At 38.4% G+C, this 18157-nt stretch overlaps 1 protein-coding gene across 1 annotated transcript in view; it reads left to right on the top strand.

Annotated features, from left to right (window-relative positions):
* The window catches only part of MYO3B (myosin IIIB), a 632072-nt gene that overhangs the window by 314670 nt on the left and 299245 nt on the right, over window positions 1–18157 (top strand). Inside the window, exon 22 of the mRNA XM_078146159.1 lies at window positions 12521–12600. Coding sequence (XP_078002285.1) covers window positions 12521–12600 — 80 coding nt within the window. The remainder of the gene's footprint in view (window positions 1–12520; window positions 12601–18157) is intronic.

The raw sequence follows: 18157 nt of genomic DNA, 5'->3' as shown, positions 1-18157 counted from the left end.
ACACAAAATAAATAGCAATATGGGATGCTATAGCTATCTGACGTTGGACAAGTCACTTAAACTCTTTGATCCTCAGTTTCCTTATCTATAAAATGGGGGAAATGATGTTTGCTGTCCTTCACCACTTCCTAAGAATTGTTTGTGGAGATTTAACATACCACATAAATGTCAGCTACTGTCCTGTGAAGGCTTGACTACAAACTATATTGTGTAGCAAAAGTAGCTAGAATTAGCATGAAGAGAAGCTAATTCTAATGTTCCATAGTCAGAAAAGCAATCCATGTTTTTCCTGTGCTGGGCATTTATCCCAGTTGGGATAAAAACAAATCTAAATTGATTTTGACTTGTCTAAAAATCTATAGAAAAAGACCTTGCTTGACTTGGAAATTAATTAATATCATATACTTATTCTGGAAATCGTGCCACAGCTATTCAAATTAGTGCAGCTGCATGGATCCAGGAGCTGCAAGAGATATAAAATCCAAATTTGTTTTGAATCTCTAAGAAATCAGACAATGGGAATCCACAAATATTCTCAAAAACTGAACCTTCAACCAATAATTTTGCATTAGTCCTTCAAATCCATTAAGTTCACTTTTTTTTTTGTGGCATTATCCCTATGGTTCTGGGGTGGGATATCCTCATTGAAACTTTCTTGGCTGGTGGGGATTTTTGTGAACTGGTAAAATGCATGTGGTCCCAAGTTCTCTAAGATACTCAGCTGTCCTCCTGTGGTGTTGAAAGAAGGGCCTCAGCCATTGAGCATCATTGCCAATTTAGCAGAGTTGTCCTCCAGCAGTTCAGAGTTCTCTTACCCGCATGCTTTGTAAGTCCTGCCCTAGCCTAAACTACATCCCAGAGTGAAAAAAAGGATCATTAAGAGTCTCTCACGTGAGTAGTGATTTGTTTAGCATCTTGCTTAATAAATTGTTCAACATCCTGTTGACCCCTAGAGGGCAGCTGTAATGTCCTGAATGTTGAAAGAGCTGGGAATGAAGGACATGATTGAGCCACAGAATTCTAGAGCTGGGAAGGTTCCCTAGAGCTCCTGTTTAGGGGTTCTTAACCTGGGGTTCTTGAACATTTGATTCATTGTATAACTTTTCTTAAAAATTATTTTATTTTTAATTTATGGAATAAAACAAGCATTTCCATAACATACCACAATAAAAAAAAATTACACATGAAACTGCAAATCTATTATGTATAACTTGCAATTCCTCTTAAATATATAATAAAATTATCATGTAAATTTATTTTCCTTTTTTCTTCCGTCCCCAGCCCCTAGAGATGACTACCATTAGACACAAATGTGTGTGTGTATATGTGTATGTATGTATATACATGTATATGTAAAATCATCCTTCTAGTTATCAGTTCTTTCTCTGGATGTAGATAGTGTCTTCCTTCATATGTCCTTTATAGTTAATTTGATTTTTAAAAATACATTTTGATAACTATATTTCAATATAATTCGGTTTTTTTGTAATCCTATGTATTTTATGCTTTTAGAAACATTCTTAGAAGAGGGCCAAGGTTTTGGTAGGCTGCCCAAGAGGTCAAAAACATGAAAAAGGTCCAATTTAGTCCAATCCCCTTATTTTGCAAATGAGACATAGAAAGCCCAGGGTAACGGAACTAGAACATAGGTCTTAAGCAGTGTTCTTATCACAGTCTCCTTGTCAGTAGATATCATTTTCACACCAGCTTGCTCACATCCACTTATACAAATCCAGATGACACCTCTAATTTGCATATCATATGGGGGGCAGGGGGAATTCCAGAAGATTGGACACAAATCAGGAGATTCTTTCCTTGGCTGGAATCAGGGCCTCTGCAGGGAGACATTATAGTTATCCCTTCCACATCCTGACTTTCCCAATCAGGGTTCTAGTATATCCTGCGCTGGCATAAGAAATTAAATGGTCCTGTAAGTGTTTTGTGCCTGAGATTGGAAAATACCTTGCCGGGAAAAGATTGACGTTTTAGGTGTTATTGCTTCTGGACAATGCGCCTGGCAACCCAGAACCCCATGAATTTCACATTGAAGGTGTTGAAGTTGTCTACATGCCACCTAATACATTTCTCATTCAGCCTCTTGATCAGGGGGTAACATGGACATTTAAGGAGTACTACCCATGCTACTCAAGTTTTTAAAATGTCTTTTGTTATACATGTAGTATGTCCAGCATTATTCTCCTCAAATTTGTTTCATTTAAAAAAATTTTCACATTTATTTTGTATTTTTATTTTTTTATACAGTAATTTTACTTAACATTGGCCTACATGTAGCCTATGATCAAATACTTAACCCATATTTTACAATGAGGTACTGTAAACACCCCTAAAAGGAAAAGAAAAAATTTTATTTGGATTTTATAGACCAAGAGAGTTCCATGCCTCTCCCCCCACAGGTGGAAGAGATAACTGTATTGTTAATGGGGTTGTCAGTGGGAGACAAATCCTGGGAGTATTCACAGGGGTCCCACCTGGATTTTTGATGAGACTGCTTCTGGAAGTTTATGATGAAATTGAATGGAGGGACCCAGGTCTCCACTTCTGAGTATTCACAAGTATTTGGTGACTGTTTACTATCTTCTTGTTCTGTGCTGAGGAAGGGACCTGTTTGACTCCTAAGCTAACCCGGGAGTGTGTTCAAAGGCCCAAACAGAAAAATTTGCTTTCTTTCCTTCCTGTTGCCACAAGATTTAAGAGCTCTCTGAGTTCTGGAGGGCCAGTGGGGAGGGAAGGACTGCCTTTCTCCTCAAACCAGGACCACGTGGGGGCACGTGGCCTCCCAGGCAAGTCCACTATCCCTCAGTTTTCCACCAAGGCTTTTTGTGTGAACATCTAGGTAGTACAAAGGATAGAGCTCTGGGCCTGGAGTCAGAAAAATCTGAATTCAAAATCTGGTCAGAGACACTAATTATGTAAACCTGACAAAGTCACTTCACAACATTTGTCTGCCTCATTTTCCTCAACTGTAAAAGTGTTGTACTAATAGCACCTACCTCTCAGGAGTGTTGTGAGAATCAAATGAGATCATATTTCTAAAGCACTTAATATAGTAGTTCCTGGCACATAGTAGGAGCTTAATAAATGTTTGTTTCCTTCCTTCCTTGTATAAACTCCTAATTTTGTCTCAAGAGTCAACCAAAAAGGCAATTTCCTCACCACACAGCAAGTAGACAGGAAACAGTTACCAAAAACATGTGCCCGTTCTCTGGAATAGGGTACCCTCCATTCCACTTTAATAATCATAAACTTCCACAAGCAGGCTCACCAAACATCTATGTGGGTCCTCTGTGCATGTTCGCTGGCTTGAGCACTCATTGACCAATTCCCCATTACATTAGAACTGTCTACCCAACCAGGGTTTCTCTAGACTAAGAACCAACCTGAGTTGAAAGTATGGAGAGAGTAGCTATACATCTTCTGCATTCCACCTCAGACAGCTTCAGACTCCTTCTTGAATGTCCTGGATTGTAGAGAAAGCCATGAGTACCTTCTATTTATTAGCAGTGAAATCCTGGTCTAAATAAAGGGTGGAAGATCTGTCAAATTTCAATTTCACTACACAGTGCTGGCTGCCTTTCTAAATAAGCATTACCATTTTTCCTGTGTTGTTTCACCTCATTTTCCTTTTATGAATAAATCTAGAAAAACATAACAAGATGCCCTTTGAAGAGGCACTCATGAAATAGTCATTCCATTAAAGGAAAAAAAAGTCAGTATGTATGAATGTTGCGATTCCACATTTGATTGAACAACATTTCCCATAATTGCTTTTAGGAACTCAAGGGAAAGGACTTAAGAGCCAGTTAGACTTGGATTCAAGTCATACCTCAAACACTTAATTGGATGACTTTGGCAAATTTGACCTCTCTGTGCCTCAGTTTCCTCAGGGAAGAACTGATGGCCTCTGATATTCCTTCTGGCTCTGCAATCCTGTCTTCTCACAGAACGTGACTATATTCCAACTAGCATGACATAAGAAGTGACTAGCAGTATCTAATACAAAACTAGAAAGAATGCTCCATGGAGATTCAGGAAATAAGCACCTTAACTTCTACAGGGTTACAAAAAGGCACAGAAAGAAACAAGCGAACAGAGCCCTCTCCTTCTCAAATGTGAGTGGATAGGAGTAATGACCAATATGTCACTAAAGGGCTTTTTGTGAGTGGAAGAGATTAGACTTGTGCTTAGCCCCAGAGGATAGAACTAAGAGCAATAGGTGAAAGATGTAAAGAGGGAAATCAAAGCTTAATATAAGGGGGAAAATATATTCTAATAACTGATAATTAGATACTGCCTAATAGAATTAGTAATTAATCATTAGAATTAATAAATTGATTATTAGAATTAACAACAATTATTAGAATTAACTGATAATTAGAGTTATCCCAAAGTGGAATGGGTTGCCTTGGGAAGTAATAGATTCCACTTTACGAGAGTGTATCATATCATGGGATCACCAATCTAGAACTAGGAGGAACCTCAGGAACTATGTCATCCGACCTTCCAATTTTACAGATTAAAAAACTAGGATCATAGATGTAGAGCTAGAAAGTGTGTTAGAAATCAGTTAGTCCAGTCCTCTTATTTTGAGGATCCTGAAACTGAGAGAGATTTAGGAATATTTTCAAGATTATCCAGGTTTGTAAGTAGCAGCACAGGGTTTGAGAATAGATTCTTTGACTCCCTTTTTCATGATAACATGGTTTTCTTCATTTCTCTTTACTGATTCATATGAGCTTACCCTTTGTTGGTACTATGTCACATGAACTAAGTTGGCCAACTGTCTAGCAGCCCTGAGTTCTTTACCAGCATAGGAAAGCCTCAACCCCAAGAAGGTGGGGTAAGTGTGGAATGACTGGATAGTATATATATACCCTTCTAGTAAAGGGTAGGGGGTGCTCACCAGAAAGGTGGGTTGCTTGACTTCATAATAACCCCAAATTATTTTCCTACATTGTTGGAGGGTGTCGGCCTCAACACAGGGTGATGTTCAAAATTTGAGCAACTCTAGTTGTGCCAGGGAAAAGTGGGGCCCACTAGAGGGGAAGACATTCTTGACCCTTTGCGTAATTTGCTTCACATCCTTTCTGTATCCTTTGTTGTGTCTAATTAACAGTTCTATGTGTTATGTATTATTAGCTTAGTACTTGCAAAGGAATGAAGACTCTTTAGATGAGAGCTAGAAATAAGCCAAGTTCAGATATTCCCAGAGCAAACCCTAGGTGGGGGCGCAAAACATTGAGTTACTTTTGAGAAACTTCTAAAACTGAACTCAATTCATGTGAATTCATTTGGTGGTAGGCCACAAGTTACATTTATAAGGCATTATTAAGAGACTTACCTAAAACTAGGAAGTCAATGAAGTGTGATGTAATGGAAAGGGCTGTGAGTTGGGTTCTAGTACAAAATCTGTTCCTAACTTGCTGTGTGAGCTAGGTCATGTGTCTGGTACTCAATGACTTCATCTGTAAAATGAGTAGTTTGAACAAGATGATCTCTGAGGCCCCTTCTAGCTCTCACATGGTGTGATTTAAGGTATATTATGTGCCTTTGTTGAATAGTCATTCTTTTATGAAGAATATCTTAATATTATCTAACTAGACTCAGTATTAGCTTAGGTTTGTATAAATATGTTCAAATTTAAAAAAAAACAACACAACACAACAACCCTGAATTAAAACTGACATGGTGAATTAAAAAGTTAGGTTACCTTTTTTGTTAACTTTTTTTTTTTTAAGTGAGGCGATCGGGGTTAAGTGACTTGCCCAAGGTCACACAGCTAGTACGTGTCAAGTGTTTGGGCTGAGGCCGGATTTGAACTCAGGTCCTCCTGACTTCAGGGACAGTGCTCTATCTCCTGTGACACCTAGCTGCCCCATTAGGTTACCTTTTTTGAGGAAAAAGAGAAAGTTTGATGTAATTCCCACATGACTAGATTTCAGAGAAAAACAGAACTAACTGTACAGAGGGAAGGTACGTGGAGATTATTCCTGATTTTATTAAAACATGGAAGGGTCAGGAATCTGTATGGGGTGAAGTTTATCCTTCCAACTGTCCCTATCTCAGTTTTCAAATTAGAGGTCAAAGATTTGTAGTTTGGAATTTCTTCCTCTAGAAATATTAAGAAAAATGGGGGGGGTGGGGATTGCCTGCCTCATGTGTTTGCAATTCATAATTGTTTGGAAGCAGAGAAATAAGTTCAATAGATCATATGATATATAGAACTGGAAAGGACCTTGGAGACATTTTGTTCAGCCTTATTATTTTAGAGATGAGGAAACTGGAGCCACAAAGAGGAGACTGGCCCAAATACACATGGATACGGAGCAGTAGAGCTACTACTTTCAAACTCACCTTCTTTGGACTGATTAATTTGTCTCTCTCCTAAATTCTTAATCCTGCCCCTCCATTCTCCATGACCAGTCCAGTGTCCTAGGCCCTGCCCGTCACACTAGTGGTGAAACCCAGATCCTAGCCAGATTTCTTGGTGAAATCCAGATCCCAAACCAGCAAAAGCCCTACCCCTGCATCACAGAATGTTGAAAAGACTTCAGAGGCCATCTGATTTAGGTTAAATATACCCAGGTTCTTCTACCAATCCCCATATAGCATGATCTTGCCAATTGAAAACAAACCCCAAACCTAAAAAAAAAAGTTTTTAGAAAGAATTTTATTGTTATTTGGCAGAGGAGAGAGCTGGAAAAAAAGATATGGCTCCCAAGTCTCTGTGAGTTTTACATCATATAGAGTTCAAACAAGGGTATAAGCAGAGGGGCCATTTCCAAAAAGGAAATCAGTTTCTGAAAAGGACAGTTTCAGATGTTGGTTGTTATGTACACCAGCAAATAAATATAGACAGTCAAGAAAACTTGGTGGAAGCCAAAATACAGGTGTTAAGTGAAGACCCCAGGCCCCCAAAGAGGGAACCTAACATGAAACGGAGTCCAATCACAGATTACAAAGCATTTATTGTCTGAGAAAAAGCTTGCAGGGAAGAGATCTTTCAAGGGTGCATGAACTATGGGTCAAGCACAGTGTTAAGCACTGGTAATACAAAGAAAAGCAAAAAGAGCCTTGCCCTCAAAAAGCTCCCATTCTAATGGGGTCTGGGGAAGGAGAGAAGAAAGCATGTAAAAGATTAGTACGGGGATATATGTAAGTGGGACTGGAGCTGAGTTGTGAAGGAATCCAGGGCAACTAAGAAGGAGAGGTCAGGAGGAAGAGCCTTCCAGTGTAGGGGAACATCCATGACAGAGAAATAGAGATAGGAGATGGAGTGTCAAGTCTGAGGAATTATGGGTAGGCCAGTGTAGCTGGATCATAGATATACATAAAGCTGAAACAGCATGTAAAAGGATTGGGAAGTCCAGATGGGGCCAGGTTACAAAAAGTGTTAAATGCCAAACAGAGGAGTTTATTTTTTTCCAATATATTTTTACTTATTTCGTTAAATACTTCCCAATTACATGTTAAAAATTTTAACATTCATTTTTTGAGATTTTGAGTTCCAGATTCTCTTTCTGCCTCTGTCTGTCTCCTCTCCTTGAGAAGGCAAGCAATATGATGTTGATTATACATGTGAAATCATACAAAACATTTCCATATTAGCCATGTTGCAAAAGACAAAAAAAAAAGAAAAGGAAAAGAAAGTTTAAAAAGTATGCTTCAATCTGCACTCAGAGTTCATCAGTTCTCTCCCTGGAGGTGGATGGCATTGTTCATCATGGGTCCTTTGGAATTGTCTTGAATCATTGTCTAGATCGTAGCAGCTAAGTCTTTCACATCCTTACAATATTGCTGCATAAAATGTTCTCCAAACAGAGGAGTTTATCTTTGATACTCAACCTGGGTGGATTAATACATTAATTAAGTTAATTAAGGGTTAGCAAAATAGACTAGGATTAGTTTGTTGGAATAATGGAGCCCCAGGGACAGAGAAATTTTGATGGAAGGGGCTGCTTAATGTCGATATAATAGATCAAATCTGGGGCATGTGGAGTGGAGGGGTGTGGGAGTGGGGAGGCAGCATTAAGGACACTGAACATCTGGATCAAGGGTAAAGAAAGGAAGAGGGTTACAGAAAAGGGGGCACCCATTTTACCCATTCCATTCTTTTTGTGCCTAGAGTAATATTGGGCTATAAGTGGTCCTGACTAGGGATGCTTACAGGCAATTAGTGTTATTGGTTTAAAGGTTATCCCATCTTCGTGCTTTTCCTGAAAGGACACATGGGCTCCAGCATTCTCTAACACTTGTCTAATGGCTTTTATTTCCTTCTGGGCACCTTGAATTGGCTTGGATGGACCTTGATGTTATCCATGAACGTTCCCTGGGCTTTGTTGAACATATGTCAGCCCATGTGTCTGTCATGTTATTTCTGCCCTGGCTAGACAGGGCATGGACAGCAAGCTGAGTTTTAATACCCAGGTTTATCTTCATCTAGATCTTTCTGGAGATAATGTGTACATTATGACAGCATGAAAAATTTAGGTTTTATCAATTGATACTCTTCATAAAAGGAAGAAAAATTAATTGCTTTTTGGTGGGGCGGGAAGCATGATGCAGTAAAGGGCTCTGAGTGAAAATAAACCAGAGAGATCTGGGAGCAAGCTGATTCACTGTTTACAGAACAGGGAAGAGAAACTTTATTACCTCCTGTGAAACATCCTGGTTTTTAGATGGAAGGCTGTTTGTAGGGCCAAGGATCTGTTTGTTAGTTTTAATGGTTTAGGAAGCAAGAAGTGGGGAGTTACTGTTCTTTTAAAAAGTAATGTTTTGAGACCATCGGATCACAAATCTTTAAAGCTCTGATTTATATTTGGCCTGGGAAAATTTAATGAAAATATTTGTTTCAGCTTTGCTGAAGCAGGAATTCTACAGGTAGCACCAAGAGTGTCAAAGGAAACACAAATAAAAGCTGTTGGAGACACTTACAAAGAGATATCAGTGCAAAGGGAGGTGGGGGTGGTGTAGCCAGTGAGAGATAACAGTGGCCAGCCAGTGTCTACTCTTGGTAGGTTGGTTCCCATTTGATGTCAAGAGATTCCCCCAGCATAATGGGTAGACCCCTACAAAGGATTTATGGGAGGATGTAGACAAGAGTTTCTACGGGTAAGAAGACAAGGATGGATTGCAGTGTGCCGTGTTGAAGCCACATCCATAAAATTATAGATTCTCTGACAGGAGTTAACAGTCATGTTTGAGGTTTCAGTAAGGCTTTAACCTTTCCCAAAGGAAAATAAAGGAAAAAACTGTCTGTTCTGAAAAGACAGTGGAAATGTTTATAAATCCCCTCCCCTGCTAAACCAGTCTGGAAGAAAGAAAGGCTCATCCCTTTCTACCCCCTCTTACTCTCTTCCTTCCTCGTACCCCTCCCTGCACAAAACCACAGCTCCTCCCATTGAAATGAATTCCCCACATTCTTAGCTTGGCACTGGAGAGGGGGCACTTTCAAGCCCTCAGTTACAATTGTAATCACCTTCTCCCAGCTATTAACATTCATCCTCTAGTCTTAGATAAACTTCCTTTGTGTTGGGAGGAAAATTGAAGACTGCAGGGCAGATCCTAACACCATCTAGCCCAGTCACATTGGATAAATGGAAAAACTTTGCCATATTTTGAAGCTATTTTAAATTGACTTAATGGACCAAATATAAAACAGATTCATTTTGGTAGGCTAAGGATGTGATGGTTTGATAGGAGCAAACTGTAGCATATTGCTTTTAAAAATGTAATATATGATTCTTCCTACGCAGCTTAAAAAAAACTTTCCACAAAAACCACATTGTAATAGCCATAATGTAATTAAGTGTGAAATTAGAACATTCTAGGCATTACAAATATAACAGCGACCACAAGTAAGTAGACTACCTAAAAGACTGAAGGCAGAGAGAGAGGAAGATGAGATGATAAATTTTGTTTTATAAACTAATTAGAAGCTATTTAATAATAACATTTATGAAATCATTATGTACATTTAAAAAGCATGTAGAAAATTGTGTTTTATACTTAAATCACAAAATTTAGAGCTGAAAGACCTTAGAAATCATCTAGTCCAGGGATTCTTGACTTTTTTTGTATCCTGGACCCATTTGGCCTGGGGAGCCTTTTAGTCTGCGGAAGCCCATGTATATCCCTTTTCGGAATGTTTTTAGATGCACAAAATAAAATACATAGGATTGCAAAGGAAACCAAAAATTAATGAAAACTATGATATATTTTTCCCCATCCAACTTCCCATACCCTTTGAAATCTATCCATGTGCATGCTTCATGGATCCCAGGTAAAGAAATCCAGATTCTAGAGACCGAGGGGGTTCTTAATCTAAGATATGTGAATATTTAAAAATAATGGGTTTCCTTTGTAATCCTATGTGTTTTATTTTATGCCTTTTCTGAGAAGGGGTTCTTGTGCTGCCAAACAGATCCATGATTCAGAAAAAGGTTAAGAACTCTAATCTGATCCCTTTATTTCATCTAGTCTAATTCCCCTCTCAGGAAACCAAGGCACAGAGAGGTTCATTGATTTTCCCAAGGTCACACAGGGAGTAAGGAACAAAGCCAACAGAATCCAGTGCTCTTTCCTTCCAACCCTGGAGTAGACATTTCAAGTATCATTATTCCTAGTTTGAAGATGAATAAACTGAGACTTCAAAAAGTGTTATCCAAGGCCACAAAGTTAGTTAAGTGGCAGAGGCAAGATTCAAATCCAGGTTTGGGCTACCTCTCCTAACCCTTTGAATTTTTTTATGTTGAAAAGTAGCTTCATAATACTGCTAGTTTATTAGTATTTTTCTTTTATATTTTTATTATTTTACTTATTCATATTATTTTTTAATAGCTAAGAGACTCCAAAGGGGGGAAATTTCCCTTTCCCCTTTATAGCCTAAATTTTTCTTTCCAGTAACAAGCTAACAAATTACCTTCCAACCAGAATGCGTCCTGAAATCCTAAAACCTGCAGAGGGCAGTAGAGACAGGCTGAGACGTACATTTGACTTCTGAAATAGGACTCATAGGATCTTGCCCCAGTCCTTTCTGTTAAAGGGGGATTGGTATAGAAATTGTGAGCGGTAGTTTCTTGAAAATAGATGGAAATCCTCTGAAGCAAGAAATCACCCCCTTTTAAATGTACCAGCTGAGATTGTCTCAGACTGTTTCTTCCTTTTCTCATTAATTTGGGAGCACAGAGATTGCCAGGGGTTCTTTGCAGTTGGAATGCAGCTTCTATCTCGACTCTAGTCCCTTATAGGATATAAATTCTTTTAAATGCTTTTTGACTTCTGTTTTCTTTCCTGTGCATTCTTTAGTGGTTACCATTAAGGGAGACTCAGAAGGGTATTTTGGAGCAATGAACCATCTCTAAACGGAAATCGCCAGATAGAGTGTTGATGCTAACAGGCTGCTTAACATTTAAAAGAAGTGTGAACGCTTTATTTACATTTAAATTAAAATGGAAACTTATTTATGTGTTATGTTTCTGAAAGGTGTGGGGTGCTTCTGCTGGGGCCTATTGTTTATTCATTCTGTAAATCCTTTGAAATGTGTTAAAATGCTTCCCCCTCATTATAAAAAAAAAACACCCAACCCTGCCACCCCTGGATTAGGACTTTGATGTCACCAATCCTGCTTCAAAGGGTTCTTTCAGTGCTATTAATCACAGTTTAGCCTCTGAAGACACAGCCAGAGAAAACATTTGGACATCTTGTGCTAGACTTGCTAAAACTTTGAAATCTTCAGTGTCTCGCACATGTAAAATTCACAGCGGTACCTTTCAGTGACAACTTTATTTTAAAACTATTGTCTTGAGCAACCTTTATTTTCCAGAACAATTGCATGATGTGACATCCTTTAGCATAAGGATCAGATTGAGTTTACAAACAAAAAGGCCCAAAAGATATACTTCAGGTCACTTAGTGCAGAGGGCAGTGATTTCCTAAGAGGACTGTAAATCTTATGAGAGAAGTCTCCTTACAATCCGGAGAGGTAAAAGCCACAAGGATTAGGCAAATCTGGGAGAGTTAAAAGTTCAAAGGGGAGATTGTCTTATCATTTTTCTCATCTTTCGTTAGCTTTAGGGCCAGGGATACCCTTCAGAACACAGCCCAGAATTGAAGGGATTTCATGGTATTAACTTCCTTCCTACCCTTTTTTTTGGGGGCTGAGGGTTTGGTACAAATTTGAAGAGGTCACAGAAAAGTAATCACACTTGCTGTCCTTTTATGAGGACTATGAAATGTTATGCTGTGTGTTTTCAATGTCCCTGTCCTGACATCATCCTGAGAATCACAGAGAAATGACAGTTTTTCATGTTCACTCCTCATTGACACAACTATATTTTGGTCCCTCTCCATTCTTGTGCATTTGTCTCTTGTGATGGTTGAGCAATGCTGATGAACCTCTATCTATGTCCTCATTTTTTCCAGTAATGGAGTACAATTATCTTTCCAAAACAAGATATCCTTTGCTTTTCATTCAACTCATGTTCTTTGTCTTTCTCAATAGGTAACTTGGCCCAGGCAAGAGCAAGAGTGACAGCAGCATCTAGGTCTTTGCCTCCTCAACTCAGTGCTGGGAGAGTCAAGGTTAGTAACAATCAATCCCCTAGCCTCCCAACCCAAACAACCAAAAAGAAAGGGGCTTCAGATATATCCACCTCCAAGCCGAATGTTGTATGTGTTTCTCTGAGGAATAGAGGATTGCAATATAGGGACCCTGATGAAGAGGTGTGAAGACGTTCAAAGAATGTCAAGGAAGTAGTTGTGAAATGTGAGTTGTCTGTCACAGTGCCCTTAGCAGTCCTGCTGTCTGGAAGGAAGGATCACTTCCAGGTAAATAATAATGCTCCTTCATAAGTATTTAGTGCCAATCTGTGAGAAGATCAAAGTATTTCTCCTTGGGTTAGGAAGGTGACGTTCCCAACCAAAAGAGACATCTATAAAAGAAAGTCAACAGTGGACACTTTTCTGGGGATGAAAGTCAAGCTCTATTGGAAATAATCCTGCCCAAGCTAAGGGCATCTTATTCATAACATATTATTTCCATGACAACACAGTATCAGCATATTGATAAAATGGCAATGACTTGTAGTGTATTTTAGCTTAAGAAGGAAAAAAATAGAAAGATCTTAATTAGGATATTGGAGAATATAGATTTAATGCTTTTAATGATGGCAAGCTTCTTCTCTCAGGCTCAAAAACCTATCTCTCTGACATAAATGTTCTCCCTATGCTATGTAGTTTTGAATTATTTGGCCTCCATGATGTCTAAAGAATCAGAGCAACCTAAAAGTCAGTGGAAGTGATGGTAGACAAGAGGAATGAACCATATTTCCAATGATGAGCCTTGGTAAAGTCAGGGAAGGAGAAATCCGGGGGGGAAATTTATAACTGAAAAAAAAGAGGTGGACCAGAAGATATGAGAAGCAATGTGAAAATTCAGTATTACTCCTTACCTTGACTAATCAAAAGAAGGAAGAGATCCTTGTCTTCTCATCTGTGTCCCTCCCATTCCATCCCAGGTGATACGGGATAAAGTTGCCCAGAAATACACTGAAAATCATTACTAAAAATGTATTTTCATGTGCTATGTCATGGAGTGATCACAAGAAAGATTTTTTTTTTACTAGGGTATAGACAATTTAGAGAAACAGTATGGTAAAGAGGGTCAGCCTCAGAGTCAAGAAGACCTTGGATCAAGTCCTAGCTTTGACATGTACCTAGGGAAAGCTATTTAACTTTTGTGGCTCAGGCTGCTGATTAGAGGCAGCAGATAGGAGATTGCGCAGAGGAGGTCCACCACACTGATGACATCACATATCTGGACTCTCCCCATCCCCCCCTAAAGATAATTTGATAATAGTAAAAACCCTTGAGGAAAGATGTTATCAAGCAGGTAAAGAATGTTTTAACATTTGAGACTACAAAATATTTATCATTTATTTGGACTAGGAAATCCCAATGAGAATGATAGAGAAGTCTAAATCCTTTTGGGGATCTTTCCTGGGTCTACTTTCCTCCTCGGGCAAGTTTATTTATTTATTTCTTTGTTTGTGTATTTAGGAGGCAATGAGGTCAAGACTTGCCCAGGACCATACAGTTACTAAGTATCTGAGGTTAAATTTGAGCTCAAGTCCTCCTGACCCTAGGGCCTGTGCTCTATCCATTGCGTCACCTAGCTGCTCCAAGAGCAAGTTTACATTTCAGTAAAGAAAACTTTTAAACAATGCTATACTCTCAGGCCCTAAGAGCTGGCCCAAAATGCATAGAAAAGGCATCTGTATTCACAAAAGGGCCTACCCACCTTTTCATAGAATTTAGAATTGGGAACGATGATAGAAATTATTTAGTACAACTTCCTCATGTTATAGATGAGAAAATCAAGGCCCAGAAATGGTAAGTGATTTGCTTAAGGTCATCTAGGTAGCAAATGACAAGTCAAGATTTCCCTGGTCTTTTGACTCCACATCCGATGTTCTTCCAACTAACATTTCCTTTCTCTTCTTTCCTGAAACTAGAGAAGAGGCATCTACATATGGCGGTAACAACCAAGCAGGGAGGCTTATTCACTTGCTAGGGCTCTGTACGTGTAATTTAGCTTCTAAAGGCACCATCTGACTAGTTTTCAGGCTAGTAAGTCTGGCCTGTAAGTGTATCTGACATACTTTATTTCCTGGGCAAAAAATCCTGTTTGTTCAGCTCCAAACTGAGTGGGGCTTTAATCTGAGTTGAACGATAGAATGGAAGAATTGGAAGGGATCTTAGAGTCACTTAGTTTAAACCTCTAAATTTATGTTTAAGTGATTTGCTCAGGGTCACACAGCTAGTTAGTGGCATAACCAGGCCAAGAATTCAGGTCTCTTGAGTCTAAGGCTAGATCTCTTTCTTTTATTCTCTGCTGCCTCTGGGTCAGATACTAGCTTAATTCACTATTTCAGTTTTCTAAACTCTCTGGCACTGGTTATTTGGAAATTAGAGCTATTCCAAATTGGACTGGCTTACCTGAGTAGATAATGGATGGACCTCACGGGAAGTCTGAAAGCAAAATCTGGACGGCCATTTTCTGGATATGTTATAAAAGAAACACTTTTTATGGCTGGGTTGGACTAGACAGTCTTTGGGGTCCCTTCCAACTCTTCAAATTCAGGTTTCATAGAAAATAATATTTCTGTAAATTCAGTGGGAAAAATGACTGGTTAATTTCATGGTTCCCAGTTTTCCAGTCTTATTATTGATTAAATCAGACACCTCTGTTCTTCCTTACATCCTTTTTAACTTTCTCACGCTAAAGCTTTCTTTTTTCTTCTAGATATATTTTTATTTATTTCATTAAGTATTTCCCAATTACATGTAAAATTTTTTTAGCATTCATTTTTTAAAAATTTCAGTTTCAAATTCTTTCTTTCCCTCCTGAACTTCTCCCACCCCATGAGAAGTCAAGCAATATAATAGCGATTATTCACATGTAGTCATGCAAAACATGTTTCCATATTAGCCATATTGCAAAAGAAAACACACGCAAAAAAAAGAAAACAAGAATAATCATAAAAAGTTAAAAAAAAGTTTGCTTCAATCTGCACTCAAGAGTTCATCATTCTCTCTCTGGATATGGACAGCATTTTCCATCATGGGTCCTTTGGACTTGTCTTGGGTCGTTGTCTTGATCAGAGGAACTAAATCTTTCACAGTTATCATCCTTCCAATAAATAATTGCTCTTATTCCATACAGTGTTCTCCTGGTTCTGCTCACTTCACTTTTCATTAGTTCACGTAAGTCTTCCCAGGTTTTTCTGAAACTATCCTGCTCATTATTTCTTATAACACAATAGTATTCCATCACAATCATATATTACAACTTCTTCCCCAATTGATGGGCATCTCCTCAGTTTCTAGTTTTTTGACACCACAAAATAGAGCTGCTATAAACATTTTTGTACAGATAAGTCCTTTTCCATTTTCTTTTATCTCTTTGGGATACAGACCTAGTAATGGTATTGCTGTGTCAAAGATTATGCAGAGTTTTACAGCCCTTTGGGCATAGTTCCAAATTGTTCTACAGAATGGTTGAACTAGTTCTTTACAACTCCACTAACCATGCATTCCCAACAAAACTTTTGTGCTTATTGAATGAGATTTATCCTATCTAGTTTTTCCCTCATTGATTCTTTGGAAAATCTTTGAGAGAAAGATGGTGAAAAATTATGAGCAGCATTCCTTCATAAAACAATGAGGAACACAAAGGGGAAAATAATTTAAATAAAGTTGGAAAAAAAACCCAGGAAAGCAGTTACAAGGAACTTTAAGGATGAAACTGGAAGGAGGACAATAAACAGATAAAAAAGGAAAAGCTCTACCAAGATTTTTATAACAAACTCTCTTCCCTATCGAGGACCTAAAAGCCATGCCATTAGAGTCCCAGATGAGTGCTAGAAGAATTGAAAATGAACATGAAGGGAAAAAATAGGAAAAGTAGCTGTAATAGACAGGCAGACAAGAGATCAGTGATGGAAGCAACACAATTTTGAGGGCACTAAGGGATCAATTCTCAAGATAGGTTATAGAGAGAAGGACACAGAATGTATAAAAAAATTGGATTTTATTATTATTCCTCCCCACGGCAACTGATAATTAATTTACAAAACTATGGAATGGGAGCAGGTACACCCAGTTCTTTAGGTATGTGCTAGGAAAGCCCATGGTGGCAAGCAGGGTGCAATCACACTTTAATAAAGCACAAAGGTTACAGAGACAAGCAGCAAAAGGGATACAGAGTTAAATGCTGTGGGGATGGGATGGAGTGGTGAAGGAAGGCAGGCAGCATGGGGAAAAGGACGGGGATGGGAAGAGGCAGAGAACATGCGACACGTTACCATGGATCAGGGGTACTAGGCATCATGGACCCAATATGGAGATGAAGAAGTACTTGGACATAGGAGTCTAAGGTCTCATTTTTAAAGGGATTTTGGGGAAACAGACTAACTCTTATCTGTGCCACCTTGGGTTTAGTTCATTAACATATCCAAATCATGTCAAAGTTGGTAAAACTTTAAAATTAACATATCATCTCAAAATTATCAGCACCTTTTGGTTTTCTGCTGGTCTTACTGCAGAGACCTTGACATATCCTAGGACCAAAGGATTCAGACAGCAGCACCTAAATGGCTTCTGGTGATTCAGCACATATTACCAGGATGTGAATTTTGGTTAATATATGATACAATTTGTAAATTATGGTCCTTTGATCTTTCGGAGCATTTGTATGTGACTTCCAGGTTCCCCTTTGCAATCATTTCCTGCTATTGCGTATTTATATTGTCTACTTAAAAAAATCACTTACTAACACTATATGGAAAGGAGTAGGGGGACCAGGGAGATGAGAACAAGGTACACTTTTAACACTTTCGACACAGCAACTGAGAAAATATAAATAATTGCCGACTGATGTGCCTATCTTCTCATCAATACATTTTATGAGAATAATCTACATGTGCATTGATGGCATCCTTGATGAGGACATTAGAAAGGAACCAGGCATTCGTTTGCAAATGGTATTACACAGTAGATAATATTTTTACTATAACATCATCAACTAAAAATGTAGAGAATATGCAATGCCATCAATTTTCACTGATTATAAAAAAAATTTTTTTTGATTCACTGGAGTAAATCAGCAAGCTCTCCACCAACAAGGTGCCCATACATATATCAAAATCAGACAAGATATTTTGAAAGGTATCACAGTAGAATTAACTTTATTTGATGACCATTAATTTGATGATCATTAATATCAAGTGAAGTATTAAACAAGAAGAGATATACTCACCCAACCTATTTACCACTGTAATGGAGGAGGTCCAACACAGATTAGAAGTTAAGGAGAGATTCTCAGTTTATTTTCCAGTTTACAGATAACACTGTGCTAATTGCACCAAGCCCAAGAACACTGGTGAACCTCCTAAATAAAATTAATAATCGCTTAATAGACTTTGGCCTAACTTTCTACAAAGGAAAAAAAATGGATGGATGAAGAATGTTTACAATCTAGACCAGTGGTCCTCAAAATATAGTCTGAGGACACTGGAGAATTCCCCAAGACCTTTTGAGGGAATCTGCAAGGTCGAAATTGTTTCATGATAATATTGAG

This window comes from Phascolarctos cinereus, unplaced genomic scaffold, assembly GCF_003287225.1.
Source record: "Phascolarctos cinereus isolate Bilbo 61053 unplaced genomic scaffold, phaCin_HiC Scaffold_726;HRSCAF=1367, whole genome shotgun sequence".
Classification (NCBI taxonomy): domain Eukaryota; kingdom Metazoa; phylum Chordata; class Mammalia; order Diprotodontia; family Phascolarctidae; genus Phascolarctos; species Phascolarctos cinereus.
This window is presented reverse-complemented; position numbering and strand designations above follow the sequence as displayed.